The sequence below is a fragment of the Ochlerotatus camptorhynchus genome, unplaced genomic scaffold (genome assembly GCF_037179485.1).
Source record: "Ochlerotatus camptorhynchus isolate MF236.1 unplaced genomic scaffold, CSIRO-AGI_Acam_v1.1 ptg000105l, whole genome shotgun sequence".
Classification (NCBI taxonomy): Eukaryota; Metazoa; Arthropoda; class Insecta; order Diptera; family Culicidae; genus Ochlerotatus; species Ochlerotatus camptorhynchus.
Window position 1 is genome coordinate 3,381,528 of NW_027040595.1, and position 19,611 is coordinate 3,401,138.

At 40.5% G+C, this 19,611-nt stretch overlaps 1 protein-coding gene across 2 annotated transcripts in view; it reads left to right on the forward strand.

The window, feature by feature from the left end:
- The window catches only part of LOC135699307 (serine-aspartate repeat-containing protein C), a 44,267-nt gene extending 32,632 nt beyond the window's left edge, over positions 1-11,635 (forward strand). Inside the window, exons 4-5 of one of the 2 annotated variants that reach the window (XM_065219553.1) lie at positions 9,267-9,914; positions 9,976-11,633. In XM_065219553.1, the coding sequence (XP_065075625.1) occupies positions 9,267-9,914; positions 9,976-10,986 (1,659 nt within the window). In that variant the 3' untranslated portion in view covers positions 10,987-11,633. Of the gene's footprint in view, positions 1-9,266; positions 9,915-9,975 lie in introns of both variants that reach the window. The other variant, XM_065219554.1, reaches the window with a different exon arrangement.
- Positions 11,636-19,611: the final 7,976 nt, after the last annotated feature.

Below are 19,611 nucleotides of genomic sequence, written 5' to 3' on the forward strand. Positions count from 1 at the left end.
CACCGATATTAGAACCGTAGTCTTAACCACTTCAAACTAGGGAACAACGAATAGAAGATTAGGAATCACATAGGTGAATATTAACTGACTTTTTTTTCCTTGTTTCAAGATCATCCTCGGTCCAGACAACCCGAGGACTTATCACTATTAACAAGGAATAAAAAGTAACAAAGACTAATATGTGTTCCTTTGATTACTGAAAAATCGTGTTCCCCTTGTTTGAAGTAGTCAATACTATGAATCGGTGGTAGATCTTACATCCCGTAACGTACCACGAAATGGTGATCTACCTACGTTACGGGGCGGTGGTATGGTTGCTCAATGCTTAAAATTACTCAAATAAAATGGTATTTTGATGATGACCTTATATCAGCTCCTACTGGGTGTTGGCAAATTCCTGAGTTGAACTGAGATACTGAGAATTGATCCAAATCCATTTCCGAAGATAGAAGCTGTTAGCTGTTGCAAAATTTAACCTCCAAATGGGTATGTGCGTCTCTTAATAGATGTTACACCTAATTTCGTCTGACACAATTTAACCTTCTGCTCGATTCAGCGTTGTCCAATAAAAATCAATTCTTTGCAAGAATGGTGAAGAGTTAAGAAAAGCGGATGATTTTTTTCTAATACTACGTTTCCTTTTTGTTCCTTGTCATGTTCTTAACAGCCTGTTGTTTAGCTCAGTGAATCATAGTTGAAGATGCTAATTTCAAATAACAAATTAAAGTGGTAATTTTTATACGATAGATGAGAAGATGAAAGCATAGAATTGATAGTTCCATTAGAGTACGGCAGTGTGAAAATTGCATATAGAGAGTAGAAAGCAAGCTAGGACAACTTTAGTAAGGTACAAATCGGTTTTATCATCTCTCTTTACCAAACTCCCACGTTGGAGAGGAATAGTGAGGGATATTCCCCCCGCCACTACTTTCAAAAAGAGATGATCTCCCGACTCGCTCATGTGCCGACGATGTGTTTGAAACAGTTCTATCGATTTTTACCGCACTCAAGTTGTTATCTGAAGAAAGGCATCCAGTCGTAGGTTTGGAAATTGCAGCTATTGTTACCTCTACCACGGTATGTGGTCCTGTCAACGTTAGAGTATCAACTAGATGATAATATATGATTAAATAATGATTCAAAGATACGAAGAAAAGCATTTCCTTGATATCATAGAAGGGCTTTAGAATACTCAGGGCATAGACTACTCAGGTCTTCATTGTAAACCTAGTTAGCTCGAAAAATTAAATTCTCGATGCAGTTTTAGTATGTTGATGTTGCTGCTATTGCAATTGTAATGTAGAAAACTTACAGAACTTCGGAGCATGGTTTTTTTTTGCGATTTCCCACCGGAGGAATACTGCCGTTATACGGAATATTTTTTCCTGCGGAGCAGGGTCTCAAAACGTGATCATGGGGAAAATATATAATGGGATTAAAGACAAGTGTTTCACATGTAAGATGTAGGAGAACTGGGTGAATTTCTGCCCCTATAGTTGAGTTCGGAAACAGTTCGAACCGAACTCCGAAAAGGACCTCTTCTCTTATCATGGGGTAAATCGAAGTAAGAAACGGATCATGAACTTGCGGAAAACTTTAAGCAATTAAGCAAGCCTTTTTTAATCGAGATAGTTGCAGTTTCCTTCACTATCAATCATTGTAATATTCCGGTTACTGCTTGAACTAATTATCTTATTTTTTTTTTAATTTAGGCGTTTTTGGCAACTTGCGATTTTTTTCTTTTTTTCATTCTATAAAATGAATGGAATGCTTTATTCAATTTGAGATTTTACTGGTCCATTCTTAATGGATTAAAGACCTACGTGGTATTTCGTTGGAAAAAAAAAATCCAGGAAGCCCTAGTACATATCTGAGGAAAGTAATAGCTGATGATGTTGTTATTCCAAAAACGGGTATACACAGGGCTGGTAGCAGGTCACTTTTTAGTGACTTTGTCACTATTTTGAAGTCAGTCACTAAAAAGTCACTTTTCACACAAAAAAGTCACTATTTCCCTAAAAATAGTCACTAAAGTCACTTTATCACAACTAAAATAGAGTGAAATGGAAAAATATCAACACCATTTTTAAATTGAGTACTTGGCACTAACGAAGTCTACAGCAGTTATGACAAAATATGCATATCTGTTGAAGAATTAACAATTTTAACCAGGATGACCGAAATAATCAAGGACCATTGAAACACCAGGATAACACCTTCAATACAAAGTATCAAAGTACAGACTACGAAAGTCTTATGAGGGCCGATTTCTTTACCTCCGAATAGTTAAACCTGGTTGAAGGCTTAAGCGGAGGTGAAAAACCCAGCCCTGAGACTGGCACATACGAGCGTTGCTTTTGATTATTGTTTAAATTATTAAAGATGTAAAATTCAACTCCTGGAAATCATTCCAATATAATTGAGAGAATTCTATGATGCTGATGATGGTCCAATTCTAATAAGAATTCAAAACTAGTTCTGACATTTTTTAAGAGAGCTCTGATGAGAATTCCATGTAAATCCCGCGAACTCCAAAAATGATCTCTGTGGATAGTTATAAAAGAATTCTGAATTGATTGCTGATGATCCTGATGAAACAAATTCCGAGAAGAATTTCAATGAATTCGGGTTTTGAGGGTTCAATCTCAAAGGAATTCTTCGGGTATTCTGAGATGAATTTATGTTTTGAGAATTCAGAGGAAATACCATGGAAATTCTGAGGAGAATACGAATTGAATTTCCAATATAGAATTCAGGGCAGAAGTCCAATATTATTCTAAGCAGAAATTTATGTAACGTCAATCAGTAACATTAAAAAAAAAACTCCGGGAAAATCCGCAAATTGCTATTTGCTAGCCATCATGTATAACGTAATTAAAAGGAAATTATTCAAATCACTTCAAGTGCTCTTCATAGGAGATTCCGTTGAGAGTTTCGATATAATTAGAAGAATTGATGAAATGTGAATTTAAGTTCTGAATCATCTATTATTCTATTCTATTACTAATTTATTATTTAAAAGTCACTATTTCCGTAATTTTAGTCACTAAAGTCACTACTATTATATCGTATCAGCACTACCAGCCCTGTAGGCATTGTCCATGGGTTTTTTTTTTTTTGAAAATTATTAGAAAATCAGGGAATATCAGGGAATTTGGTTTTCTTCGTTGAGTCGACATCCTGATTCAACTGTTCGAAGATCTAATTGTTTTTTAAAAAGAATTATCATGCTCAATCTATCAATTCAGCACAGTGTTCTTTTAATAATTTACAAGTAATTTCAAATTTGGTACCTGTCGAAATTCTGGAGGACTGATGTCGGTCTCTGTTCCGCAATCTAGTGCCAATCACCGACGGACATCGATTACCATCTATTGACGGCAATCGACAGGCAGCTTCCACACCTGCGTAGGATATCGCACCCATTCACAATTGAATACCATGAGCCGGGATCAACGGCTTTATTTTCCTTCCAAAGGAAGACGTGACCAGAGATTTGTATACCTCAGAAAAATCCCACTGACCTCGGCTGGGATTGAACCCAGACCCATATAGGTGAAAAAGCAGTCACGCTTACCACTACACCACTACACTACTACACCATTTGTTGCGATTTAAGGTGTTTCCTTGTAGAGTCCATTTTTCCATCGCACCTCGCTATTTCAAGAGCACACAACTCAAGATCTACGAGGTTCATACTTCTGAAAATTGCTTGCTTCTCCGCAGAAAACAACAAGTAGTAGTTTCAGCTACGTGCATTCACAGAAACCTTATTATTTTTACATGTGAAATTGCGAAGTGTATCACGAAAAAGGACGCTACAGGGAATCACATGAAAAGCTAAAAAAAATCCAAATTCGGCTCCTTTTCGAGAGTTACACACTTAGATTTCTTTCACCAACCAAAAGTTACTTTTGCTGAGATCTCAATCAGTCATTACATCGTTGATTGTGACTCTCTGCAGGCGAAATTGGTAGGTTTTATGTATCCTGATGAATGTGGGCGTCTTAGTGGAATACCTGTATAATGAGAGAGAGAGAAGGATTAGTATTTTCCATTTAATTCCACTACTTTATTTGCTTATCCTTGACAGATACGCGTATTTCGTCTACAATGTGCAGACTTCTTCAGTGTCTTGTACTAATACTTGTCGAGTATTAGTACAAGACACTGAAGAAGTCTGCACATTGTAGACGAAATACGCGTATCTGTCAAGGATAAGCAAATAAAGTAGTGGAATTAAATGGAAAATACTAATCCTTCTCTCTCTCAGGTTTTATGTGTCAAACACATAATATACAACCTCTTCTGGTAACATGCAAGTAAGGCTTAGATCTAATTTTGGGCCTGCTAAGCATAACCCGCGCTTTTGTATATCTTTTTCGAGCGGATTTTTACACAAAATGAAATGTTTCACTTACAGTTGTCTTCCAAATTTATTTACCTTTCCATAAATACATACATAGATTTGATAAAGGGTCACAAATTGTAAAAAATCTGACTCCTAACTCGGTTTATGAATTCTTATTTCGTCCTAACGCATTGAAGCACAATTTTATTAACGTAGGGGAAAAGTTCAATCAATCGGTCACTACTACCGACACTGTGAATCTCTTGGCGGAGGGAACAGAGACCAATCATAGTTCAGTCGATTTTGGTCACTGCAATAGACACCGGGACTCACCTGCCACGAGAAACAAGAATCCCTGTCCATTCATTCAACCGATCACTACAATAGACACTACGAATCACCTTCTTGTCCAGTCAACCGGTCACTACAAATTAGAATCAAAACTTTTACCTTCGGTTTAACCGCACGCTGCTTTGCAACGCACGCCCTTTTTTTTGCATGCCTACTTCGATTTAACACCAAGAGTAAATTACGTATGAAGGAGCTGCTCTATGTATAAATGCAAGAAAACGATTATCTGTACACGGTTTACTATAGTTTGTTAATAAGCAGATCGGCATAGAATACTAAAGAAGACTAATGATTTGGTATGCATTGGGCAGCATTTTAAGTATACTTTCAAATGTAATTAGCCTGGTTTGCCCAATTTTGCCCAACTTCGAGCTGTTGGCCTCGGAAATAGTGGTGATTTTGGGTCAAAACATTAGATATCTTAAGAAATATTGAAGATAGGAACTTGCTTCCCAAGACAAAATGGCGTATTTAAAAACAAACATTTGTGTACAACATACTAATGTCAAAAAATTACTTCCAGAAAAGTTATTTGCAAAAAAATGATTTTCTGAAGGCTCTTACCAAAAATAAAATACATATCTCGGTAAATATAAGAGATAGCGGGTCGACGTATTGAGCAAAAATGTTTGATTTAATATTGTCTAAAACTTTGCTGAAGATACCAATTTGCTATCTCGACAAACAAAAAAAGTAAATTTTGTATCTCCCTGCTAGGTAGATTAATCATGATATGGTTAAGCCCATAAGAAGGGGCTTTTTAAGTGCACAAACTTCTCCGAAGACACTATATGGCTTAAATGAACCGTTTTTGCATAAACTAAAAACGCACGTTTTGACTTTTCTGCCAAAAATCAGGAGACAGTAAGCACAGAACAGAAGGGGAAGTGCAAACAAATCGGTGAATCAAAAAATTGTTCGTTTTTCTGCTCAACAAGCAATGTGTTGTGGTAGCGTTCCACATGAGCTTTCTATGTGCGCTCACACCATCATAGCATGCTGCCTATCTTAACTGCAGGCAGAAGATGCCTTCTACCGCTAGGTGCGCTAGTGTTCGCAAATGACAAGTGGAGCCACTTTCTGATCCGAAGTTCCACTCCTGTGCAGTAAGGCAACGCCTCTTCTGAGCAAAAGTGGAACCCGTGTATGATGGTGTGTGTTAATTCACGAGTGCATTCACAAATAGCTAGAAATAAATAGCTGTCAATTATTGGATTTGTTATGATTGTCGTAAAAAGTGAAACTTTTTTTTCTATGCTTTATGCTGACAACGATTAAAATTCCAGCTGAAACTGAACAGATGCGTACGTAAATTTGTTTTGAAAATTTAAACTATGGCAATGATGCCATTCACAATGATGGTGGGACCTTCCTCGATCATTTATTTGCTATCTCAGAATTATCTTCCACTGTTCCTAAGCCCTTTAGTGATGCATTTTTGAGCATTCGTATTACAATGTATGACCGTTCCGCACGGCTTTGGCACCTGCCACAGTGGGGGAGGGTTTAAGTTGTGACGCTCGGCAACATGGCACAGTACTCGCTGACTATTTGAATGTCACTGGCCAATCCGACACTGTTGTTATCATTCTCTGGGTCGGTCGATTCCAAGAATTGTTAAAGCATACAGAGGATCACTATCCGGTGGTTTCATGTTCTGACAACATCTAAAATGGAAATATTTGCTTTATCAATACGTACCGTTTGGGATTGCAGTCCTTCAACCTTTCATTTTCATTTTTTCCAACATTAGATCCTGCTACGCCTTCCGTTGGATCGTGATGTAGGTACCGGATCTTTCTTCTTTTTGAATCCTTGAATTTTCAGCAGCTTCCGAATGACGGTAGTTCACTCAATGGTGATGGAAGATGCCAATTCCTTATAATTGATTGCTTCCAACAGGCAAAATAAACAATATTTCGGTTGCTCGTTCACAAGTAAAAGTTACTTTCACTAGGTATCGATCCGAGTTTCAATCCTCTACTTGATCCACCATGACAAGTTTTTCGGTTTGGAGTTGGAAAACCACCGGCTTGCTGGGATTAGGATACAAATTGCTGTGAAATTTTGTAGAGCAAAACAAAAACAACAACAAGTACCGGTGACATTAGGTCATACACACAGTCACTGTTTATGAGCAGTCTCACTAACACTTGTGCTTCAAAGCTTCAACTTTGATTGACAGAGACGCTGTTATCAGTGACGTTTGACATTGGTATGGGAGAAGGGAACAGTTCAAGACCAACAATTGAAATGGCCCTAACTCCATTTTGTAAACAAACCTTGTAAGGCCATTTTCTCGCGAACCGAAACCTTCATTCGCAAACCTAAACCACAATCGGGTAGAGGAGAATTTCCCCTACCTGTTCATTGTGTTGGTTTGCCTTTGCGGACTTCGGTTCGCGAGAAAATGGCCTTACAAGGTTTGTTTACAAAATGGGGTTAAGGCCATTTCAATTGTTGGTCTTGAGTTGCCAGTCTTCTTGATTTTTAGTCTTCGATTTTAGCCTAAATATTACTTTTCTCTAGTGCAAATATTCGAGAAATGTTAGACTAACTCAAAATGTCACAAGTGTTATATGATTTCTGAATCATAAAATAAGGTCTATCAGTAGTTTCTAGTTTTATAGTTTTCAATAAACATTACAGTTTTTCTTAACAAAATATTACTGTAGTCCATTCGGGCAATATGAGCACTACTGATGTTTCGAACATTTTCTATACTTAAATTCTTCAATTTTGCATTATTCCTTTGTTTGAATATGACAGCTGCTTTGGTAAAAAATCAATCATTCACAAGACTGAACAAATATCCGGAGAACTTCGAGATTAGGGCATAATTGATTTTGTAAACAAACATTCCAATCGCTGATTTATCGCGAATTAAAGCTCAATCTTAAAAACTAATAACACAGACAGGTAGATGAATGATTCTAATTTGATTTGGTATAGTTTGTTTGCAAGATTGGGCTTTCATTCGTGAGAAATCGGTGATGACGCGTTTGTTTACAAAAGCAATTACGTCCTAAATCTCAAAAGTTTTCCGGATATAGCCTTAAATAGGCAATACCTACTTCTTAAATTTAATTTATTCTACAGTAAATAATTGTTTCTTTTAAATATTTTTAAGCTAAAACTGTTCATTGTTGACTCTTCATAAAGCCTCAAAAGAACAGAATGTTCTTACCGGTTGTTTAGAAAGGAGCTCATACAACCCGGAATAGGTCATTTCGAACATTTTGTAAATCTTCTTCCATAAGATTCAAAAGTTTACTAATTATTATTTAGTATATAGGGCTTGAAACTATCAATTTGGTTAAAAATTAGTCGAATTTTCCACTGAATTTGGTATTATTAGTGATGATTTCCTTAAGGTGGCCAAACTGCCCCACTTTCCCCTACGGATAAAGTTAAAAATGGAATGGAAAAATGGATTTGATCGTAGCGCTTCTGTAAACATTCATTATTTGCGTAACAAACATAATTGAATCGTTTACGCTGAAATTATAGATGTACTTGATGTTTTCTGCTCGATAGGCCCAAATTGGACGAAGTAGTTCTCTATTCTACAACATTAATCATTACAACATTTAATAATTTTATAATTCCGAAAAACATTTTATTTATAGCGAAGTGAGTGGAAGCAACCCTGGTGTCCATTATACCAAATGTCAATTATGCCAAACATACCGTACGTAGAAATTCATGTATTGGTTAGCAGAAAGCTCTCAATTGCAAAATATGGAAGTGCTTCAAAGAAATACATGTTTTCAAGTTCTTAAAATAATTTGGTTGCTTTCATTCACTCGCTATATAAAAATGTTTTCCGAAATTGTGTAATAATTAAATGTTGTTATAATGAGCTTGTAAATTACAAGCATACGTTCAAAAACTTTGAAAACGTTAGTTAGGGTCATGTTTACATTCAAATCAGTTTCAACAGGCACAGGGTCTTCTAATTTCACTGATTTATATCCATTGGAAGCAATATTTTTTTTCATTTGTTTACGTTTTGAGAGTTGTTGAACAGGTAGATAGAGGTTAGGGCGACGCCACTGTTTGACACACAAAACCATTAAATTTTGCTCTCAAAAAATCATAATTAGCAGTTTTATTATTTTCACTTACTCACTCGACCATAAAATCGCTGGCCACCCACATTACATCCGGATCAGACGCAAACGGATCCAATGTGGTTGGCCCTTAATTATAGCTAAAAGATTATTTGCAACCTTAATCTTAAATAACAATTTCTGTCTCTTTTAACTTTATTAGCGATATTTTTAGCTCATTGGCTAGTTCGACTCGTAATTAGTGTTTCAGTTTTTAATTTAATATTAAGTGTTTTTATTTTAAATTAAGTTACAGGATTTAAGAATTAGTATTAAGTATGTACCCACCTAGAACGTAAACTATCCAATCCACTTCCAATCGAATTAAAAAAAAACCCCGAAATCGTCTCAGTGCCCAAGATTGGACCCCCTCAATCGCAATGTCATAAACAGGACACCCCAACGTTTAAAATGTAATCTTGCTATTCATTTCTCTCTCTCCAAACCCTCAGGTCGATGGCAAGTTGCTGTGCTGGCTCTGTACGTTGTCCTACAAGCGTGCGCTGACCAAGGCACGCCAGGCGGAAAGCGATCGCCGTCGAGCGAAGAAGCGTGGAGCCGAAGGTGGTCCCCCGCCGTCGATGTCGTCAGCATCGAATACCGGTTCGGGCAGTGGCGGAGGAGCCAATAGCGGCAGCAACACTACCACCGGACCGCTCGGATCCAGTGCAAACTCCGGTAGCCGTGGTGACCGCAGCACAGGCGACAAGAGCAGCAGCAGCAGCAGCTCGATGAACCGCGGTGCATCCAGCTTGCCTCCGTTGGGTGACATTAGCACGAATTCGGGACCGGTCGAGGTTCCGGAGAACGTTTCATCGGTAGGATCTTCCGCCGCTGGAGGGATGGACCGCGTAGACAACGCCCGGAACGACAACGGTCGCCATTCGTCCAGCAAGAAACCGCGTACGGACATGAAACCGATCCAGGAGATTCCGGAAAAGTTGGCCAAAAGTGCCCATCACCACCACCACCACACGAAGTACGTCGATCCACACAGCTCGGATCATGTCATTGCTATGACCCAGCTGAAGGAGACGATAGCCACGCTGCAGAGGAAGGTGAAGCAGAAGGATAGTATTATTCTGGAGAAGGAGAAGGAGGTAATGTTGCTAGATTCATGTGTTCAAAATAGGCAAATACTAATAATTCTTAATCCAATAGATTAGCGCATGGAAGGGTAAACATTTGTATCTGGAGCAGGATTTGATGAGAAAATACAAAGATATGGAGAAGAACTATGAGTTTAAGCTGGAGGTGTTGAACAAAAAGCTTAAATCGCAGCTGACGGAGATTGCTCAGCTATCGAAGGCGGCAAAGGATGCCGTAGAGAAGAAGAAAAAACCGATTGGCTTTTTGGCGACCACGAAGCTGCACAAGCTCAAACCGGAAACGAAGGAAAAGGAACGCGAGAAATCCGGAGGAAGAAATCGTATCATCGAAGAAGAGGATGAGGACGAGGAGAAGGAGGACAAAGAAAACGAGAGCGATAGAGGAGAATCTGGCACAAATACTCCGAAGGACGCTGGAAAGGAAAGCCCCCGGGATATCGATTCTGGCAAGGAAAGCCCACGTGACTCGGATAAGGAGGATGATAAGGACGATGACGGCGATAAAAAGAACAAGAAGGAAATTGACTCCGATAAGGAGAAAGACGACGAGCAGAGTAAGAGCAACGGGTCTGCTAAGGAAGGTAACGATTCAGATAAGGAGAATGATGAGAAGAAAGAGGATGAGAAGGAAACAGAGAAAGATGAGGACAAGGAAAGCGACGAGAAGGATCGCAGCTCTGAGCGTGGTTCCGAGAAAGGATCGCGTCGAAATTCCGAGCATGGCTCGGATAAAGGATCTGACAATGAGTCGGATAAGGAATCCGATCATGGCTCTGACAAGAAATCAGACAGTGGCTCCGAAAAGGGCTCAGCCAAAGGGTCTGATCGCGGCTCGGATAAAGGATCCGATCGTGGTTCCGACAAGGGCTCAGATCGCGGGTCCGACCGTGGCTCAGATCGAGGTTCAGACAAGGGATCCGATCGTGGTTCAGACAAAGGCTCGGACCACGGCTCCGACAAGGAAAGTGACAACGAATCCGATGATCGATCAGCCAAGGGTAGCGACAAGGATAGCGGCTCTGACAGTGGATCCGATCGAGACAGTGACCGTGACTCAGATTAAATCTGGAGCTGCATCTCAGCGTTTGGAATCGGTTATTTTATCAATAACAAACGAACAAAAACAAGAAGGAACTAATGTTATCCTTAACTTTTACTCTAAGATATACCTTAATGTAGGCGCATATGCTCTATCTTCCGTTCGTTGTTCTTTTCTCGCTACACTACATTTTTGTCCAAGCAAAGGCGTCGTCTTTTGTTATTTGTTGTAATACAGGATTACAAATATCGTTGAACTACCTATATTCCGTACAGTTTTAACCAGCAGCGGAGCAGTTAGCAAACAACGGGTACCAACACATAGAACTAATATAATCAAAAGTACCCATAATATATGGGATTGATCAAGCTCAAATCAATTCATCAACCCCCTTGGCGAATCCTAGAAATATTCAAATAGATACGAACTTCTAGATGTAGTGCATGTGTTTCCAGTACTTCTTTTGTTTCCTTTTTACATCCTCGTTTTGACCTTGTATCTTGATAAAATGGAAAAGGAAAACACTCAAGAAAAACTAAAAAAAAAATCCTTAACTGTAAGATCTTTCTCCCCAATCAGCTGTAATTTATAATTTAGTTTTTTTTAATTGGCATACTTAGAAACTACACCGTGTAATGAGAAAAATAAATACTTAACAGAGAAATCAAATAAAGCTCTACAAGAGAAATAGTCTAGCGTTGGATTCGAAAGAACGGTTCCTTTTGATGAATTTTAAACTTTAAACAAGCATCTACTTTACTTACCTTACCAATCAGTTTAAGGCCTTGTTGTCCTCTGCTGTCCGAAGAAGTCGTCTCCACTCTACTCGATACATGGCCACACTTCGCCAGCCTCGTAGTCTACAAAGGGTTCGCATTCTACTTGGACGATCCACCTTGCCCGCTGCGCGCCTCTTATTCTTGTTCCTGTTGGGTCGCTTTCTAGAACCATTTTCACTGGGTCGTCGTGCGGCATTCTTACGACGTGCCCAGCCCACCGTAGTCGCCCAATATTTGCAATGTGGACGATGGATGGTTCTCCCAGCAGAGCTGGTGCAATTCGTGGTTCATTCGCCTCCTCAACGTTCCGTCATCCACCGTAGATGGTACGCAACACCTTCCGTTCCGTCCGTTGGTCCTCCACGAGTATAGTCCAGGTCTCGTGGCGTTTTGTAGACAGACTTCGTGCGACGGCGAATTTTATTCGACCGGAGCGTCCTCCGGAGTCCAAAGTAGGCACGATTCCCTGCCATAATGCGTCTTTGAATTTCTCTGCTGGTATCATTTTCGGCGGTCACCAGTAAGCCCAAATACACGAACTCATCGACCACCTCGATTTCGTCACCGTCAATCTGAACTCGGGGTGGGAGGCTAACATTCTCTTCCCTACCTCTTCCTTTCATGTATTTTGTTTTTGATGCGTTGATGCAGACCCCCTTCACTCTTTGGAATTTATAGAGACAGATAACAGCGCCAGCCGGCGCCGGTGGTGTAGTGGTAAGCGTGACTGTTTTCTAACACCCCGATGAGTCTGGGTTCAATCCCAGCCGAGGTCGGTGGGATTTTTCTGAGGCATAAAAATCTCTGGTCACGTCTTCCTTCGGAAGTGAAGTAAAGCCGTTGGTCCCGGCCCATGTGTGTTGAATGGGTGCGATATCCTACGCAGGTGTGGAAGCTGCCTTCCTGCACATTCGATTGCCGTCAATGGATGGCAATCGATGTCCGTCGGTGATTGGCACTAGATTGCGGAACAGAGACCGACGTTTAATAAAGGAATGAACTGAACTGAACATGAGTATGAATAGAGACTGGATGAAACCAGAGGATAACTATGACACTCCCTTCAACGTATGTGAAACGTTACGTTCAGATTGGGTCGGTGATTCTAGCGTTCGTCAAGGCTCAATCATATGTGTCACAGATGGCTCAAACATTGGAACACAAACAGGTGCAGGAATCTTTGGCCCTGGGCACATACCCTGGGACAAATATTTCATTGGCGATGGGACATTGTCCAACAGTGTATCAAGTGGAAATCATGGCCATACTTGAATGTGTAAGTGTTTGCCTAAGGAGAAAATATAGATGTGCAAATATCTGTTTTTTTTCTGACAGTCAAGTAGCACTAAAAGCGCTGCGTACTTACAAATGTACATTGAAGGGAGTGAAAGGGCAGACGATCTCGGTAAGTTTTTCACTGAGATCCAAGTGTGTAGGTGGATCTTTCTTGTAGGTATGATCGTAACCACCTTATTAGCCAGTTAGGAAATCTCAGCCTTTCGAGTTTTCTCAGAGTTAATTCATGAGGCCCTTTATCAAACGCTTTGGAAAGTTCACGTCAACTTGGCAGCGCTTTTCCAAACTGGAGTTTAGCGTGCTAGCGTATGCCATCAGATTCCTAGCGATAGAACAATTCTTCAAAAAGCCATGCTAATATTGAGAAATTATGGGCAGCAGAGTACATTCTACAGTCAATCAAAAGCTCGAGCTCCTTTGCTAAACAGCAAAGAATAGAAATAGGTCTATGAGTGTTTCCGGCCTTGTGTATGGGTGTAGAAAGTTCAGTAGAAATTACCGAAGTCGGTAATCATTTCTAAGCGTGGGTAAAACGCTGTCCAGACTGGAGAGTTATAACATGTTATAACGGTTGTCAAATAATTGCAATACAGAAACCACCATCAGGCTAGTCAAGTAGTGAGCCAATTTAAAATCTTTAGTTTCGTATTGATTGTTGTTATAACTCTGTAGTCTGAACGTAATATAATTTGGCATAATGGTCAATTGGCGTAATGCAACTCCCCCCTAAACTCAGCAACACAAAGGCTTTCGGTGAAATGACGTTCGGTGAAATAGCATTCGGCCAAATTATCCATAGTAAATTTTTTTACCCCTCCCTAGCTCGAAACCTGGTTACGCCCTTGCGTAATGCATAACATTTTCCTTTTTCTAAACATGAGCACTTCTTTCGAGTTTTACTATTCTTGAATTTGTGAGTCAATATGTTAATAATTCTTTTAAATGTCGTTTGCGTAACCGTAATTTACAAGGTACCTATTAAGGTGCAGTCGTTATTGTTTTTTTTGCTCTCGATTTGTTTTTCGTGCTGAGCACCAATGCTACCGACGCCAGGGAGGCAGCTCCCACACCTGAACCCTACCTATCGACCCATCAATCAACTCATGAACCGGGGACCAACGGCTTTACGTCCGAAGGAAGGCGTGATCAGAGCTTGTCGTTATTGTTTTAAATAAAAGCAACTTCTTTATTCAAGACCGAAGTTATACCTATTCATGCAAATTTGTTCAGAATATACCACTTACCAAACCTGCCAACAGTGAATACTAAATACATTCTCATGAACAAAATTTCAATTTTGTGCGAAAAAACCTGCTGATTCAAAAAAAAATTGCATCTTTATTAGTATATACGCTAGAGCGTTAATCATTAAGACTATGTTGTCAAATGAAGTTAATAAGTAAATGTATTAATTAATAAACAAAGTCATTCCCTCTCCACTAACAGCTATGGAAAGAAATAAAAACTCCTTCGAATTCTGTGAACCGTTTATCCTCCCTATTTATTTTTCTCTATCAAAACACACAACAGCCCCCCTTCACCACGCTCGCGCCGCACCCTGGGTAGCATCGGTGAGGATCCAAGTGTTGCGTTCCTGCTTTTTCATGGACATCTGTTTGTGTCGACGATGGGTTTTGCAGATCACGAACAACCGCTGATGCCGGACGACGAAGTAACAATCCTTGCATCGGCGCTTCAGGCGACCTTTTACTTTGAAGCCACTGGCAAGATTGAGCAGTGGACTCACCGCTGGAGACAGCAACTGATTAGCTGGTCGTTCGAGCAGTAATCGGTTGGCGGATTGGTTTTCCAGAGCAGAACCGGTGCAACGGCCGGCATTAGCAAGCACATGAAACAGGCAAGTTGTGGTACGGGAAGCACTCGCCTTTAAAGATCCCAACAGCGATGTGTTCACCAATGTTCCGCATCGAGCGAGGAGTGGCCACATCTAAAACAGAAGGGATTTACAGGATAACATCTACCGGAAGATTGAAATTATGCTGAATACCTTTATATTTAAGGAAAAACCTTATGAAAACAGTGGAAACTACATAAGTTATGTTATGTCACTTGGTCAATAAATTTTGCATGCTGCAAATGTCATTTGATGGAAACAAAACGAATGAGCTAAAGAGCCTGAATTTATAAAGAGACGACATCTTATCCATTTGACAGGTCTTCTGCTCGATTGGAATGACTTTTCCTATGACTTTGACAGACAATCGATTGTTCCAATTTTGACATGTCGCCTCTTTATAAATTTAGGCTCTTTAGAATGAGCCAGGTTGTTTTTGTTTCCTTCGCCTTGGTGTTGGTGCCTGCCGAAAAGAGAAGTACATTTGGTATACCAAAATGAACTACACGCTTGTAAAAAATCCCATAATTTCGTCAAAACTGAACCCACTCAAAAATTGGGACGGACAAATTTACAACATTGACCTGAATCTGATCGATGTTGTTCTTTTGTCAACTTGACACTCCCATCTTAGTTAACCCATTTTTGGGTAGGTTCAGCGACCAATCTGGTTCCTACTAAAATTTGCACACTTGAAATCAAAATCTGTCCTGGGTGAAACATATTGCCGTAACAGTTCAGTAAACTTGAAAATTGCCGGTTTACACGGATTCGAATTTTGTTCATTTAAAACAAAAATATAAATGTTTATACTATACACATATGAATTATTCAAAGTAAATTGAAAGCATGTTCAAAACTAAAATATTTATGTTTGAATTAAATGCAAAGGCATTTTTATTTCAACAATATACTATTTGGGTAACGGTTTTTAGCGTGTCATGCCTTTTTATTTCCTTCTTGTTACATTCGGAAAAAGTTGCCCCAGCTTTGCTCAACCTCAACAGAAAACGGCCATCCATTCCGAATCCATTCCGGATCCTCCTCCGATACCGAATATGGAAAGAAACCGGTATGAGGACCAGTGGCAGAAACCGAGGCAGAAACGGCAAAACGACGCTAATAACACAAATTTGCACCGGTTCCACTGAACTGGAACCCCCGGACATCCACCCCGACGGGTCCTCGCATCCCGGACCAGGACCCCAATACCCACAGGTCACCCTTAATCGCACCCGAAAAAGAGCAGGAATTAAGATGCCCTGCCCATTTCTTTGCAAACCGTTTTATTTTGCTTTACCCTGCACTCAACTACTAAAATAACTCCAAAATATGTATGTTTATTTTAAACATGAGAAGCATGTTTAAAATAAACCTATTTATTATTGTTCGCATCGCTGTAAAACCAAACAAAAATAAATACGTTTATTTTCAACACGAATATTTTTGAAATAAACGTAACATTATTTTTATTTTAAACATTGATTTCACATGACTTCAAACATGGAATACGTTTGAAATCAACCTAATTTATGTTTGTGGCCAGAACAAACTGAGTTTACGTTTAAATTTACCTCAAATATTTTTGTTACGACGATAGTTTTTTCTGCGTGTAGTTAATCATAAATAGTTCACTGAAATTTGTATCTGGTTTTAGCCAAATTTCGGTAAAAACAATCATTTACCAAGCTTCGTCAAATGTAACCACTGATCTAATAAGATAAATCTCAAACCATAGAGCGAGGGGCCGCGACACATTTAAATTTCAATTCTAGATGCTCGAAAAATCTCACACTAGCGAATCAATCTTCTAAATATCTTCTTTCATTTCTCGCATCTACTTGCATCGTGCATCATCTTTTTGCAGGAAATCTCCAAAATCGTGACAAATCTTCTTTCTATCTACTCAGCGTATGCCTCGGCGTACGCGCAGCTAGCCACAGCAAAACACAATAATTCAAGCTGATGTATGAAATAATGATGTAATAGCAAAAAGCAGATACAATATTACATCAATGGACGTAATTTTGTTCGCAAAATCGATGTATATCGTACAGCGTAATATAACATAACCGTCGGAATGATCTCTGTGCAGCTGTTTGGATGTAATATTCAACAATTTTTTTTCTGTGTAGTAGCATAGAGGTAACTCTAAGACCAGAAGGTCCCGAAGAAACCAGCTCAACTTTTGGGCTCAGAGTCTGGTACTATCTTCGGTCCCAAGCTAATCGATTCACCCCTCGAATATAGGAAAATCCACTAACCCCTCATTTTATCTGACAAACTTTTGTGGAATGTGCAAGGTTTACCACTTTATTCATCCCAGGATTCACCCCTTGTTTGTTGTGTACACCTTTGTACATATATTCATCTTGGCATGAGGGTGAACAATCAGAACAATACAATAAACATAAACAGAATACAAAGTTTCGCTACCGCGTTCTGATCGGTGTTTTTAGTGCTCGACAATAAATAAGATAAACGTTTAATCTCGCGTGTGCTCTTTATTTTTCCACAACTGATCCGAATCCGTTCGCTGTTGTTCTGTTTCGCATTCCTGCCGTCAGGTTATGGGCCCAGTAGGATCGGATCGAAAAGTGAAAACGTTGAAAAGTTTTGGCCCGGTGTGACGCCATTCTTTTGTGCTTACCGCTACGTGCGATGTGTGGAAAGAACGTTCGAGAAGGACTCGAGCCGCGAGTGTTGTTCTTTTTTGATTGTGAGTTGAAAAATTAAATCGAAATGACGGACGCGAAGTTCTCGGTTCCAAAGCTCAATGGAACGAATTGGGCTACGTGGAAGATACGAGTGGAAAGTTTATTGTGTCGGGAAGATTTGTGGGACGTTGTTGTCAGTGATTCCCCGGCGGAAAATGCTCGTACTGCGGTATGGAAGACGAATGACCGGAAAGCAAAAGCCACGATCATTCTGCTACTTGAAGACAGCCAGCTCCCCATTGTGAAGAACTGTGTACTTGCTCACGATGTATTTGTGGCGCTGAAGAACTACCATCAAAAGTCATCTCGTTCAGTGCGCGTTTCGCTTTTGAAAAAGCTTTGCTCGACAAATATGTCGGAAGGAAGTGATACCGAACAGCACCTAGTGGAAATTGACGAGTTGTTTGACCGTCTTGACGCGGCCGGTACAGTGCTTGATGCAGATACGAAGATCTGCATGTTGTTGCGTAGTCTGCCGCCTTCGTTCGATGGGTTGGTTACCGCTCTTGACAGCCGCGCCGGGGATGATGTTACGATCGATGTAGTGAAATCAAAAATCGCGGACGAATACCACCGGCGGCTTGAGCGAGAAAGTGTTTCAGTGAAATCCGAAAAGGCGATGCGTTCCGCCGAGTACAAGTCGGGAAGTAAGGAGACCCGTATTTGCCATTACTGTAATAAACCGGGGCATCTCCGAAGAAATTGCCGGTTGCTGAAGAAAGAAGAAGGAAGTTCCTCCAAGAAGGAGAGAAGTGATAAAGTGAAGGCTAAAACTGCCCAAAGTGACAACAGAGGAATTGCGTTTATCGTTTCGAGTGGAAAGTGTCAATCTTGGATCATAGACAGTGGTGCTAGTGCTCATATGACGAACAATAAGTCGTTTTTTACCTCCCTGAATGAGTTTCCTGGTGGCTGGATCACCATGGCCGATGGGAACAAGACTCAGATCCTTGGGGAAGGTAGTGGCGTTATACACGGTATTGACGGTAACAATGAAGTGATCAAGATTGACATGGAAAATGTGAAATATGTGCCGGGATTATCGACCAGCCTAATCTCTGTGGAGAGGCTGACTTTGAAGAACTTCGAAGTGCATTTCAACAATGAAGGCTGCAGAATCGTGAAAGCTGGGACTGTCGTGGCGACGGGTTTCCGCCATGGTGGTCTGTATCACCTTAGAGTTGCTGAATCATCGTTGCAGGCAACATCGAGACAGCACAAGGAGAACTGTCAACATCAGTGGCATCGGCGTTTAGGGCACCGCGACTGGGCGGCTGCAGAGCGCATCGGTAAGGAACAGCTTGCGACCGGAATGCAGGTGAGTGACTGTAGTTTAAAACTTGTGTGTGAATGTTGTCTAGAGGGGAAGGCATCCCGTGCCCCATTCCCAGAAGTAACCACAAGGAAGTCGTTACAAGTCCTTGATATTGTCCACACGGACCTTTGCGGCCCGATGAAAACCGTCACTCGTAGTGGAAACAGATACGTGATGCACATCATCGACGACTATAGCAGGTTCACAGTCACTTACCTGCTGCAGCACAAGTCGGAAGCAACGAAGAACATTGTCGACTATGTGCGTTGGGCAGAGAACAATTTTGGACGTAAACCACGGGTTGTGCGCTCCGATGGCGGGGGAGAATTTGATAATAAGCAACTGCGGAAATTTTACATGGAAGAAGGTATCACTCCGCAGTATACTACCGCGTATTCCCCCCAGTCCAACGGTGTTGCCGAAAGGAAAAATAGATCGATCACGGAAATGGCAACATGCATGCTCCTTGATTCCGGTCTTGAGAAGCGATACTGGGGCGAAGCTGTTCTTACCGCAACGTATCTCCAGAACCGATTGCCATCTAGGTCTGTGCCGAAGACTCCCTACGAGCTCTGGTGGGGACGAAAGCCGGATCTGGGACACCTTAGGATTTTCGGTAGCGTTGCGTATGTACATGTGCCAGGTATGAAGAGGAGCAAACTTGACGGAAAGGCTCGTAAACTCACA